This window comes from Mesoplodon mirus (genome assembly GCF_964341445.2).
Source record: "Mesoplodon mirus genome assembly, chromosome: 17".
Taxonomy (NCBI): Eukaryota; Metazoa; Chordata; class Mammalia; order Artiodactyla; family Ziphiidae; genus Mesoplodon; species Mesoplodon mirus.
The window spans coordinates 11,380,306-11,394,683 of NC_138993.1; the positions used below are offsets into that span (position 1 = coordinate 11,380,306).

Here is a 14,378-nt window from a genome sequence, read left to right on the forward strand (position 1 = left end):
GTCATGTGACTGACCAGACATGTGAGAAGAAGTGACATGTGTTACTTCTGGGCAGAAACTGTAAGAGCCAGTGATACTTAAACTTCTTTTCTTTTCCCTCCACCTTGGTTGCCTGTAGTGTTCCAGACACTGGTTACATTGTCAGTCCAGCTCCCAAAGTGAGGGTGGTGATGAAGCAGAGCAGAACACAGACAGTGGACTTGGAAATTGAACAAGAAATAAACCTTTGTTTTTTAAGCCCCTGAGATTTTGGGACTGTCACAACATTATCTTGTTTCTCCTGTTTGATCTACTCCTCATTTTGGCAGAACACATCATCAGTAGGTTCTTTTTCTCTCTTCTTGAAAAAGAGTGGATGAAAAATAAATGTTTATGTATGTCTGAAAATGTAACTCTTCTGTCCTCATATTTTATGGATAGTTTAGCTGGGTATAATGTTCTGAGTATTATGTTCCTTGTGCTGTTGAAGGTGTTGTTTTCTTTTCTCCTATCTTCCAGTTTTGCTCTAGAGAAGTCTAGTGTAAGTCTGCTTCTTGATTCCTTGTATAAAGATATTTTTTTCCTGTAAGCCGTTTCTTTAACCCTTTAACCCTTTCTTTAACCCTGTTCTAAAATTTTATGATGATGTTCTTTGCTGGGGATGTTATGGCATGTACTTAATTCCTAGGAAATAATTTAAATTACTTAGATAACTTCCTCTCTTCCATGTTCCCTATTCACTCTTTCTACAATTCCTACTCAATGGATATTGGTCTTTCATCAGAAGATTCTCCACTTTCCTTATTTCTTTATCTCTCTTCTTATTGTTGCAACCCTTTTACCTTTGTGTTCTATTTTCTGGGAGATGTTTTCAACTTTGTTTTTTAAGCTGTCTCTTTTTATGTTCTCTTTTTAAATTTTCAGGTTTCTTTTTTTGTTGTTGTTGTCCCTAGTATCCCTTCTGTACTATTGTCTTGGTCTTTGTCTTTCATGTCAGGATGTCAGCTCTATGTAATGATTTCAGAAGTATATTAGTAGCTCAGGCACCAGCTCGTATGTCAGCTCTAGCACCTGCTCTAGCACCTGTAGAGCTAGAGCCAGTTGTAGCATAAATTCTAGAGCTACATACAGCTCTGGGACCTGCTCCAGCTCCAGAGCTGAAGCCAGTAGCAATACTAGAACTAGAGTCAGCTTTAGAACCAGCTATATAACTAGAGCCAGCTTCAGAGATAGAGGTAGTTCCATTATTAACTGTACCACCAGCTCTAGCAGCAGCTCCAGAGCTAGAGCAAATTCCAGAACAAGTCCTGGCAGCACCTCTGAGCTAGAGCCAGCACCTGCACTAACTCCTGGATAAAGGTAGATCCAGCTGTAGAGCTAGAGCCAACTCCAGCACTAGCTCTTGTACCAGCTGCTTCTTAGTGCCAGCTCTGGCTTCAGCTCTAGAGCTGGTATCAGCTCCAGATCTAGAGTCATCCTTATCTCCAATTCTCACACCAGGCCTGGCACCAGTGCCAGAATTAAAGTCAGTCCCAGAACTGGAGCCAATTCACTACTGTCTGAGCTAGGGCCAGCAATACACCTAGTGCCAACTTCAGCAACATATCCAGCAGTAGCATCAGAGATAGAGTCTCTCCACAGCTAGAGCCAGCTCAGGCATCGCTCCTGGGCCAGTTCTGCAGCTTGGGCCAGCACCAGCTCTAGTGCCAGCCCCTGGTTCTGGTGCCGACTCTACCACCAGAGCTTTCCTTACCCTCCTCTGGAATGACATCTTTTTTGATTTTTGTACTTTTGTTTTTGTGTTTCATATATTTTGTGGTTTACTATATTTTAATTTTGCAGTTCACATACAGTAGAATTTTAACTTCCTAATCATTAAAAAAATGATATTAGTGATTAAAGTTTCTTGTATTATTTTTTCTTGAGCCAATATATTATACATGGATTATTTTCTTTTGAATAATGCTATAATATTTTGCATCTGTTCTTTAATTTTTCTAGATCCTTTCTTGTCCCTTTCAACTGCTGCCTTTTCTAAAACTTAAGTTTTCTTAAACTTGTGAATGGTTCCCAAGAATCAGCCTAGGTCTTTCTATCCTCTTTTTGTTTATTCTTCTTTGGAGACTTTCGCCTAATGCTGTGCCTCAATTAATGCAAAATATATGAGGAGAGTAGTAAGTCATTTTGTTAAAATGTGGGGAAAAGTGTTGCCAACAATTGTTTTTGACAAAAATGATTTGAAAGTTTTAATAAGTTCAGTAAAATGCAACAAAGATCTTGTCACTTGGATAAAAGTTATGGCAGCTAAAACACAATGGCTTTGCTAAAAACAGAGTCATTTAGGCTTTTATTAGATCATTACTGTCCCCAGACTATCATGTCCCTTTTTCCAAGTTGTTGATTCTCTCTCCTGGGGAAATATAGATTCATGATTTTTTCTTCTAATTCTTCACAAATTTACTTAGAACAGAGAATGTTTACATACTAAGTACCTACTTTTGGGGACCACATTTATTCCCAGCATGTGTGCAAAGCTTTAAAAGGGAAAGTGATCAGGAACAGAGTGAAGGGTTGACATGGAGACTGTGTTTCCTCAAGGTGAATTTGTAGCCAGCACTTAATTAGTGGGAAATCATGGAGGAAAAGTCTATAGATGAGTGGCATGACTGATCAATAAGGATTTTTAATAAAAATATATTAGGCAAGTATTATTTATAGTACCATTGAAAGGGATATAATTTTTAATCCAAAAAATTCAATTTGCCAGCTATATTAAAAAGACCAAAAAAATTGAAATCACTAGAATAAATTAATAACCAAAAAGTTATCTAAAGCATATTCTAAATATGCCATAGGAAGAGTGTAAAATAAACAATATTTTACAGTCACAGTGAGTTTTGTCCCTGTGATCTCACTTTCTATCTTAGTCGGCATCACTAGGAATTCAAAAGCACCTTTTTAACTAAGTAATACAGGACTGCTTTTAAAGTTTTGATTTCTTGCAAAATAACATTTGTTAAAAATCTTTTAGAAAGGTTTAGAAGTAATATCACGTGGAAGTTATTAGGATCAACATGATCCTTAAACCAGATGTTACTTTTGTTTACATGCTCATTTTTCTTACAGTTGGTTTGCTTTCTCCTTTTAGGAATGGCAAAATTCTATTCAGAAGAATGCAGGACTTGCATTTATTGAACTCATCAATGAAGGAAGGTAATTAATTTTACAACTTTTAGACAACTAGTCAGTGTACATTTTATTCCACCGGGTGGCTGCTCTTGCCTACCATCTGTTCCAAAAATGTGTAAGAAAATATATTTTAGTTAAATGATTCATCACACAGGTACTTATACTTTAAAGGAGCAAAGTTTAAAATGTTAAACATTTTTATTTGGCGGAGGGGAAGCAGGTATGAAATAAAGGGACAAACTTTATATGATTTTTGTGAGATCTGAGCTACGTCTTACCAAGTAGTAAAGTTGTTTTACATAGATCAAGTGAACCCAATCTGCAGTCCCATCTGCCACTCCATCTGTTTTCAGAGCCGTGTTCAGTGTTTACTCCCTCACTCAGCCCATCTCAGTTCATGTGAAATAGTTTTATTCGACCATGTCATGCTATCTAGTATCCAGCTAAAAATGTGAGAGAAGTTTAATATAGGAACTATAAAGGTCTGGTTAGGAATCTGTTTATACCATTGTTAAAATGATGCTGTGGTAAGATTTTTCACTATGATTTTTCCAATACTTTATTGGCAATGGATACACGAAGACAGATGTAACTGTCACCATTTTGACATGTTCAGCTTCTATCAGCTGAAAACCTGCGTTCTTTACAACTTCTTCTATGATATAGTGCATTCTTTGGAAAATAATGACTGAAGATTTGGGGTAATCTATTTCTTATTTGAAACCAGATTTAATTAAATTGATAAGGTAATAATGTTACTTTATGTAAAATTTATCTTTATCAAGGGAGGTGTCATGAAAGAATATGTTATGAGCTATTCTTTGAAACTTAGTTTGTATATGCTATAAAAACCCATTTTGAAAAAAATTAACTTAAATGCAATTTAGTATTTTTGTTCATCAGTGTATTATATTCTGAGAAATAGCCTTTGTTTTTATAACAATTCATCTTATTGTGTATTTCTGGCTTAGATATTTTATGATTGAATTATTTGTAGTCATAATACTACAACTCTAAATATTAAAATAAATTTTTCATTTGCTGCCAAGCAAAAGATGCAGGAAACTATTAGTTTTCTTTTATAGCATAAATAATAATTTTAAACATAATAATACACTCTACTTCTTATAAAACTTTATGGTGAAAAGAATTGATAACAGTTATTATCCATCTTCAGGCAATGAAAAAATAGAAAAAAAAAAAAAACTTTTACCCAGGCGGCTCACTGTCATATCAGTTGTAGAAATCTCTCACTTCACATACACCCTAGTTTGGCTAATTTGTTTCAACTGTGAAGTAAAAACAAAAATTATGCTGTTATCAGTAACTCTGAAGAGTTAACAAATTGAAGCTCCAGCATTTAAGGTTAAGATTATAGGGGCTTCCCTGGTGGTGCAGTGGTTGAGAGTCCACCTGCTGATGCAGGGGACACGGGTTCGTACCCCGGTCCGGGAAGATCCCACATGCCGCGGAGTGGCTGGGCCCGTGAGCCATGGCCGCTGAGCCTGCGTATCCGGAGCCTGTGCTCCGCGACGGGAGAGGCCACAGCAGTGAGAGGCCCGCGTACGGCAAAAAAAAAAAAAAAAAAAAAAAAAGATTAAGATTATAGTTATTGTCTCAGAAAAGGAGGAGAGTTAAAATTTTGCTAATAGAGGTTTTTAGCTTTTGAAACTGTTTTGTTGTTCATTGGTAGTGTTTGGAGTCTATTTTGTTTTGTTTTAGGAAAGGAGTTGGAATTATAGAAAGTAGTTATAATATTTAAAATATTATAATCCATGAAGACCTCAAAATACTCATAATGTTCTTTGTGCCATTCTAGATTTGTGTTTCCATTTTTTATACTAATAGTTCCTCCAATAAAGATGATTTTGGAACAAATATTGAAACATTATGGCTAGCTCTAAATATACAAGAACATCTCATGTATACATTAATACAGCACATGTCTATTCAGCACCTACTATCTACCAAACACTATTATAGGCTCTGGGAATAGAGAAGTGAATGAGACAAACATGGTACTAAATTTTGGAGGAAAGGCAAGCATTAGACTAGCACATACAATAACACAAGGGTGCTGTGATAGGGGTGTTACAGATACTAATGCAAGCATAAGGCAGAGCACCTTACCTAGTCTGGAGGGGTGCATTCTCCAGTTGGTGAGGTTATCAGGGTTTTCAAAAAGTGTATCCAAGCAAAACCAATACCATGAAACAAAAATAATCTTTCCAACAAATGGTGCTGGAACAACTGGACATCCACGTGCACAAAAATAAATCCAGACACAGACCTTACACTCTTCACAAGACTTAACTCAGTGTGGATCACAAACCTAAATGTAAACCGAAAAACTATGAAACTCATAGAAGATAACAAAGGAGAAAATCTAGATGACTTTTTAGTTATAATACCAAAGGCATGATCCTGAAAGAAAAAATTGATGAGCTGGACTTCATTAAAGTGAAAAACTTCTGCTCTACAAAAGACAATATCAAGAGAATGAGAAGACAGCCACAGACTGGGAGAAAATATTTGCAAAAGGCACATCTAATAAAGGACTGTTGTCTAAAATATACAAAGAACCCTTAAAACTTAGCGATAAGAAAACAAACAACCTGGTTAGAAAATGAGCCAAAGACCTTAACGAACTCCTAACCAAAAATAGTATACAGATGGAAAATAAGCATAGGAAAAGATGTTCCAAAGCATATGTCATCAGGAAAATGTAAATTAAAACGACAAAGAGATACCACTACATACGTATTAGAATGGCCAAAATCCAGAATGCAGACTACAGCAAATGCTGGTGAAGAGGTGGAGCGACAGGAGCTCTCACTCACTGCTGGTGGGAATGGAGGATGGTGCAGCCACTTTGGAGGACAGGTTGGCGTTTTTTATAAAGCAAAACATATTCTTACCATGGAATACAGTAGTCGTGCTCCTTGGTATCTCCCCAAAGGAGTTAGAAGCTTATGTCCACACAAAAACCTGTACATGGATGTTTATAATCATTTTATTCATAATTTTCAAAACTTGCAAACAACCAGGACGCACTTTAGTAGGTGAATGGATAAATAAATACCCACTTATTTATATGATGCATCCAGACAATGGAATATTTACTAATTAGTGCTAAAAAGAAGTGAGCTATGAAGCCATGAAAAGACATGGAGGAACTTTAATTGTGTATTATGAGATGAAAGAATCCAATATGAAAAGGCTACTGTATGGTTCTAACTATATGACATTATGGAAAAGGCAAAACTATGGACACCGGAAAAAGATCCATGGTTGCCAGGGATTAGGGGGAGGGAGGAATGAATAAGCAGAGCAGAGAGGATTTTTATGGCAATGAATCTACTCCGTATGGTACTGTAATAGTGGATACATGTCACTTTACATTTGTCCAAATCCTTAGAATATTCAACACGAAGAGTGAATCCTAGTGTAAACTATGGACTTTGGGTGATAATGCTATGTATTAATGTAGGTTCATCATTTGTATCAAATGTAACCACTCTGATGGTGGATGGTGATATGGGGAAGAGGATGGGTTGGGGGGGTGGTATCTGGGTCATCTCTGTATCTTCTGTTCATGTTTGCTGTGAACGTAAAACTGCTCTTAAAAATCGCCTATAAAAAGAATGAAAGGAGGAGGTCCCCTCACCACAAAAAAGTATATCTAAACAGAATGCCATCTTAGTTGAGAACGGAGAGATGATTAGGACATAGCTAGGTGAAAGAAAATGAAAAATAGAGGAATAAAATTCTGGGCTGAGGGAATAGTGTACCGCAAAAGCCTGGAGGCAAGAGATAGCAAGACATGTTTCCGGAGAGCTCTTTTCACTCAGCCAACAGCTATTTCAGTGCATGTTGTGTGCCAGCCACATAGAGGCAGGCAAGGGCCATCCCTTCATGGCAAGGGTCATGCCACGGAGGGGGTTGTAAGCTGTGCTAAGGGTACAGGGCTGTAGTTGAAGGGTTTGGCATAATCTGCAGAGTGGCAGATGGGTACCTGGGGCTGCAGACTGGAAGCGAGATACCGGTCTGACATTCCAGAATCCTTTTGAAGAGAATGGTGTCGTAGAGCAACCAATAGTGGCTGTGAGGATGGAAGAAGTGTACAAATTTGAGGTATCTTTTGGAAATTAAATCTGTAGAATTGCTGATAGATTGGATGGTAAGAGGAGAAAGAAGGTACTTTGATTTCTGGCTTTAATAGCTGGATGATTTATAGTGTAAGCATAGTTTACTTAGAACAATACAGAAGGAAGGGCACGAATTTGGTGAGAGATATTTTTACTTTCGGTTACACTGAATTTGTAGCACCTATGAAAGTTCCAAGTGGAAATGTTAAATTGACATCTTAGAATTTGGAATTTGGGTGTCCAGCTCCAAAGAGAGAGCTAATATGGAGATTTAAATTCAAGAGTTCTCAGTTTGCATGCGGTAAATGGGGGATAAGGATACAGGTGTGGGGCTTCCCTGGTGGCGCAGTGGTTGGGAGTCCGCCTGCCAGTGCAGGGTACGCAGGTTCGTCTAGGAAGATCCCACATGCCGCGGAGCGGCTGGGCCTGTGAGCCATGGCCGCTGAGCCTGCGCGTCCGGAGCCTGTGCTCCGTAACGGGAGAGGCCACAGCAGTGAGAGGCCCGCGTACAGCAAAAAAAAAAAAAAAAAAAAAAAAAAAAAGGATACAGGTGTGATGCTCAGGGAGAGTGTGTGGAGTGAGTGGAAACAAGCGGCCAGGCTCTCGCTGCTGTTTCTGCTGGGAATCCTCTTTCCCCACATCTTCACATGATTGGCTCTTCCCATCATTGAGGAATCAGCTTAAATGTCACACTCTTAGAGAGGCTCCCCTGACCATCTTACTGTGTTATCAGACTTCCATTACATGACTCTGTTTTAACATTCAGTAACATTGTCTCAAAATCTTTTCTTGGTTTACATGTCTTCCCGCTAAAATGTACTTCCCTTCAGAACGCGTGTCTTATTCTCTGTCTTATTTGCTGATATATCCCTGGTTTCTGGAATAACAATGTCTAGTACCTATTTTGCAATCACAAATATTTGTTGAAGGAATGAAGAAAAGAATGTTGAGTCGAATGTTTGAGAAGGAATGAATAGTCAACAGGGGGATTTTCAGTCAGGGTTAAAGGCACCGCTGGAGTCCGTGACAAGAGGGACGTGTTGATTTCATTCAGCTGTATACTGGTGAATGAATGCCTGCTAAAGATGCTGGGTATAGACCCAGGCACTGCACTACTAGAGAGCTTCCAGTCCGGTGGAAACAACAGTGTTAGGTTAAGTAATTGCTGATGTAATAGATGTGCCAAAAGGCAGGTAGAGGATGGGCGCAGATAACTGAGGGAAGTAGGGAGAGTAGCTTGGATGTTTTCAGGGGAGAAGTGAGCGGGAGGTGAGTACAGACAGTAAGTACTTACAACTATAAGAAGGTTGGCCAAGAGGGGGATAAGGGTGGTTGCTGGTGGTGGATAAGGTTTTAAGTCGAGGGGGAGGAGGGGAGTAGAAGGAAGGATTTGAGGACTTTACAATGCTGATGGAAAGAAGCCAATACGGTGGGAAAGAAAGAAGAAAAGTTTCTACTCAGTTAAAAGAGTACAGTCTCTGAGAGGGGCGAGGCAGAGGGACAGGGGGTAGCCTTTTGTGGATGAGTATTGAGAAAGGATGCAGGCGATTCAATTGGTGGCGGGATTCAGAGAGTTTCTGTAAGGATGCCTTCTATTTTCTCTATAAAGTGGCCGTTAGGGCCATTTTCTGAGAATGAAGGAAATTTGGGGAGGTCAGTGTTATACTTGAGGAGAGTAGAAAATATTGAAAATAGCCAGTGTAGAGAAACTGGGGAGCGAAATGACTGAGGAAACACAGGAGACTTGCCAGTGTTTGGGGGACCTGATGGAGGATGCTGTCTTTGGTATTGTAGTGTTTTCCCCAGTAGTCCACAGGACAAAGACGATGGGCATTGCTTTAAGACATTCATTTCTCTAACTTTAGTGAAAATAATGTCTTCTCTGAGCACCAACCCCTCCACATCCCTAATCCGGATTAGGTGCCTTCCCATGTTCTCAAACCACCTTCCATTTTCCCCTGGTTTATACTTACCATACCATAGTGATAGTGCCTGTTTATTTGTGGTGTATTTTTTATGGCTATTTCCACAGTGCCTATTATAATATGGAGCATGTGTGTATTATTTGTAACAAGTTCAAATACCAGTTCTCCTAATGATAAACTATTAGATTCTAGGCATGTAACATAATCTCCCTCTGACACTGTTTCACATCTTGCCTAGTTTCTCTGAAGGTTGGATGTGATATATGACATTTATTACAACTACAGTAATATAGACACTTAAAAAATGGAAGCTTATTTTGTTAGCTTTTGTTACTACATACAGTATATATTCAGAATTTTGCGGACTCCTATCTTTAGTTTGGTCCATTTCCTTTCAATTTAGACCTTTCTCTTTCATAAATTTGAACTGGGAGTTCCAGATTTTTTTTTTAAATCATATTTAGTTAGTTCAGATGTAGTTACAGTAAAGACACATTACTCAGTTTATCTGGCTTCTATTTGTTGATGCCGACTCTATACTAGGCACAAATTAGATTCTTTACATACACTTTTATCCCATTTGCATGGACATACAACATTTTTCTTAACTTTTTCTAATAGTGTAAAATGAAACATACAAAATATTTTCTCTTGGTTGTTAGAATATGTCTTTAATTTTCCTTGTGGGAATGAAGATAAAAATCTTTAGGTGGAAATTGTTATAAATGTTTATCCTACTTAACAGCTACATTCGTGAATATAATTCATCAATCATAGCTGGAGAAAGCAATTGTGCAGTTGTCTACAATTAACGACAAAAACAGTTGATGAATGTGCAGCTGAATTAAAGTACTCCCTAGGACAGGCTGAAATTATAAACTGGATCATTTAAAGGAATCTAACAAAGGATCTTTATAATTAAAACAAAGCAAGGTTAATGGGATGTAAAATTGCCTATAATATCTTGGCAATAATAATTGGATTTTAAATTATTAAAATATGAATTGAACTATAAAGCAAATAAGAAAGACTTTCAAATTATAGAACTTGAGTGATCTTTTGAAATAAATTAATCATTTGCCTAAAATAAACCTCTTTCACTCTTTTGGAAGCCTATAGGATATAATTAATGAATATTCATAACAAGCTGGAATGTATTCTTGTTTAGCGCTGAATTTGACCTATGATTCACAAGATTTCAATTTTTTGTTTTGTTCTTTAAAATAAGGAAAAATGTATAACTTGCATTTCTTATGTTTTGAGGAAGAGAAGCACATCGTATTCAAGTTTAATTATTTAGTGATTATATGGCCCAAATTTGAATATCCTCGTTAATTTAACAAATGCTATTCAATAATTAAACCAATAAGCTTTGGTTTGCTTGAGTTTGTTTCATGTCCTTGATTTGGCAAAAACTGTGTTTAAAAAAAAAAAAACAGCACCTTCTAACACTATAAGAAACTTTTTTCTTAGAGTTGAGAATCTGATTTAAATTTGAACCAAGAAACCCTGGAAACTCCTGGAAAACAGAAGTTCCCTCTATATTTTTTCATGTAATACCTAATTTATTCTTTTTTCGTACTACTATGTTATTCATTTTACACATGTAATAAGTTATTAAACATATTGAGGTTTGCAAACGAGGTAAAAAAAATCTGTGCATTTACAAAATTAATTGTATAGATGATCTTAAACAGTATTGCTAATTTATAGACTTAACTTTAGACATTGGTGGTAAATAATATATTTACCTGAAACTAAGATAAACAAATCCCATTTAATAATGGCTAGATTTCAAGTAAAAAATTTCAAAATTAGTAATCATATATTTTATTTGAATTGCATTTTTAACCATGTTTAAGATATATCTGCATATGTATATATATATTGAGATTTTTTTTCCTTCTGAGAACAACTTTAAATATACTTTCCTTCCAGGCACTATTATTTTAGCTTTGGTGAGAGTTAAGTAATATTTCATAAAACACTAATAGTTCTTTGTATTTAAAAAAAAAAAGGGGAAAGGTGCCCTGTTTTTGGCATAGTCATTTCTGTGCCATACTTCTTCCTGTTTCTTATTTCTTAGAGATATAAAGTTTTGTTTTTGTTGTTGTCCTTAGCTTACATATTGCAAGCAAATGCCAGCCTAGATTCAAATGATACGTCTTTATTAGAAAACTTTGATTTAGTTTCTGTGCCCATTCTAACACAACCAGGATCAGTTGATAACAGAGGAGACTAAAGTTGGCCTTTGCATTTGTGGCTAGTATGTTGTTTAAAGAACAGACACAGGGAGAAGTGAACTACCTGGTTACAGGAGAGTCAACGCTGCCATGAAGATATAGTGTGTGTGGTCAGTCCAAGGATAAACTAAAGGTGAAAGGTAAAAGAATAGAATGAGCAAGCCAGAGTACGGTCATGGTCTGGAGCCATTAGTTTTAGTCTAGGAACTCTTCCCAAGGTGCCCAGGGAATTGAAGCATTGATTATAGGCGGATTAGTTTCCATGTTTGTAAAATGAGAACACACAGACAATTTGTCTCTCTCAGTTGCTGTGTACAGACCAACATGTGAAAAAACAGAATATTTATTTTATAACATGGCTGTTATGAAGAGTCACAGTCCAAGCTGGACAAGGATTAAGAAAAAGTTGTTATTTTCTAATTACCAAAAGTAATTTAATACCTGTACAGGTATTCCTGAAGTTCTTAACACCTATGTTAATAATTATACTACATACAGAAAAACAAAACAAAACTGAATACTTATAAAATATTCATTATATAGTTTTAGCAATGATACAAATACATTTTACATCTGGTCTTCATCTCAAAGTAATTTGTAATTGAGAAGTTAGGTTTTACATGCACAAAAAATTAAACAGTTCAAAGTGTCATAGACAGTATATAACTAAGTGCAAAAAATTGATATAAAAATTGCATTGGCTTAAGAAGAAGGACCTATTTCAGTGGACAGTAATGATTGGGGAAGGCTTCTTTTAGGAGACAGAACCGAAACAAGTATAGGCACACTGCGTGGGATCAAAAGAAGAAAAAAAAAAAATCAACCCTAGCTTTTTTTGTGAAAATTAAGATTTAAAACAACAGAAAATACCTTTATGTTCTTTATTATCTAATAAAGCAAATATGGGCACAATTCTATGTTAAAAGTTATAATCTGTCTTTGAGCTCTCTATATTACTCTTTTTCTGAACTCTATATTATTTAAATTAAAAAAATTATAAATGTTTCCAGATTTTTTAATAGTCTATTAAACAACTCTAGCACAGGAAGAAATTGAAATTTTCTGATACAGCCAGCCTCTTCCTTGCAGTGTCACTAGAAACTCTATGCCTAATTCTTTTAAGGTTTTGGGGCCAGAGGAAGTGACACTGAGGTATTACATCTGCTCCTACACTGTGTGGCCACCTTACTTCCAATCAGGGTCTGTTTTCTTGACTAAATAAATCAGGATCTAAAATTTAAGCTGTAATCTTACAGCTTGGGCATGCACTGTTTCTTCCAGTTTATAGGATATCTGAGACAGTGCACACCCATTTTCTAATCAGAAAACGAAAACTCAGACACAAGGAAAATTTATTTGTCCAAGTTTATAACACTAATAAAAGACAGAACTTAAATATAAACTGGTTCTGCCTCCTGTCCCCTCACTCATCTAGAGATGATGAAAGACTAATTTGTCCGACCTCTCATATTGCCTTTCCAATTGACATTTTTTTTCTTTCAGTCAAATTACAGGAATTATTTATATTTAAAATTCAGGATCTCAGGGTTTCAGGTCAATGACAAGCAATTTAAATTATAACAAACTGCATACAATTAGAAACTTCCTAGAAAATCAGAACTTGCTGCAATGATATCTGTTCCATTTGGAAGAGAATACTTTGTTTTGTCTCCTGACTTCTTTCCTGTATCCATGACAACTCTGTTTTAGGACAGGAATGAATAGAATTGAACAAATTGTTCTCTTTTTCTATTTCCTTTGAAAAATAAACTTACAGTAGAAGATGAAGACCACTTCATTTACTTCCTATCTTGTACAGATACTCTGAGGAAGAAAATGTTCTGTAATTCCCAAGTTATCTGATATTTTTATTTACCTCTTTTTTATGTGCTAAATGTATCATAGAATTTTATAGTGTTAAACTGCCTTAATCATTAAATTTCTGTTTCTTCTTTGCCCCTCCTTCCCACATAACCTGCTCATGTATTCATTCAGTCATCTTTCCATTTAGTCATATGTTATTGGCGAGTCCATATTTCATGACATGTACATGCAGATCATGTTGGATACAGAGATGAATAATGATTGTACCTCATTTAACGAACTTCACATTCTAAGAGAGAGAGGCTTATTAAAAGGAAAAGAGAGGGAAAAAAATCCATAAGACAGTGTGATAAATATTATAATGCCCAGTACATTTGAGAAATTGGGAGAAGATCTCTTAGTTGTATTGAGAGGAGGGAATGACAAGAATTACAGGAAGAAGAAATGGCACATATAGAAATCCTGAAATAGCATGAGTCATTAAAAGAACTAGGAAGGTTTTTCTAGAACATAGAAAAAGTATGCTAAAAAGGCAGTAGATACGGTTACAGAAGTAGACTGTTATCTATATATAATGTTTGGCTATTATCCTGTCTATTAAAAGTAGCCATTGAAGAAATTTAAGTGTAAATAACAGTCATGGCAAAGCAAAAAATGTATCAGAAGGATGGAAGATTTGAGGGAGGCAGAGAAATTAGGAGGCTATTGTAATTGGATGAGAGATGATTAAGGCTTGAATTAAAACAATGTTAAAGTAATGAACAAACAGATGAAAAATATATTATGGAGGTAAAATTGACAAGACTGGTGATTAATTTAATGTAGGATGATCTTAAAGTCACATTTCAGCAGATTGAAAAGTGAATAAAGCTGTATGGGTAACTCAGTGATCTGAGGTTTTCTTCTGCTACAGAACATTCACATCCTACTTAGGATATACTCTTTGAGGCAACATGCATCTTATAAATGGTTTAGGCATGGTTTAGCCTTCTCCAGGGCCACATCTCCCCCCTATAAATTGGTGTCTCAAGGAATAGGAATGCCCTGGGGACATATGCCTAAAACAGCAA

At 36.3% G+C, this 14,378-nt stretch overlaps 1 protein-coding gene across 4 annotated transcripts in view; it reads left to right on the top strand.

Moving 5' to 3' along the window:
* The window catches only part of NBEA (neurobeachin), a 612,123-nt gene that overhangs the window by 282,151 nt on the left and 315,594 nt on the right, over positions 1 to 14,378 (top strand). For all 4 annotated transcript variants that reach the window (XM_082602053.1, XM_082602054.1, XM_082602055.1 and 1 more), the window contains one exon: positions 3,128 to 3,192. In XM_082602053.1, the coding sequence (XP_082458179.1) occupies positions 3,128 to 3,192 (65 nt within the window). The remainder of the gene's footprint in view (positions 1 to 3,127; positions 3,193 to 14,378) is intronic.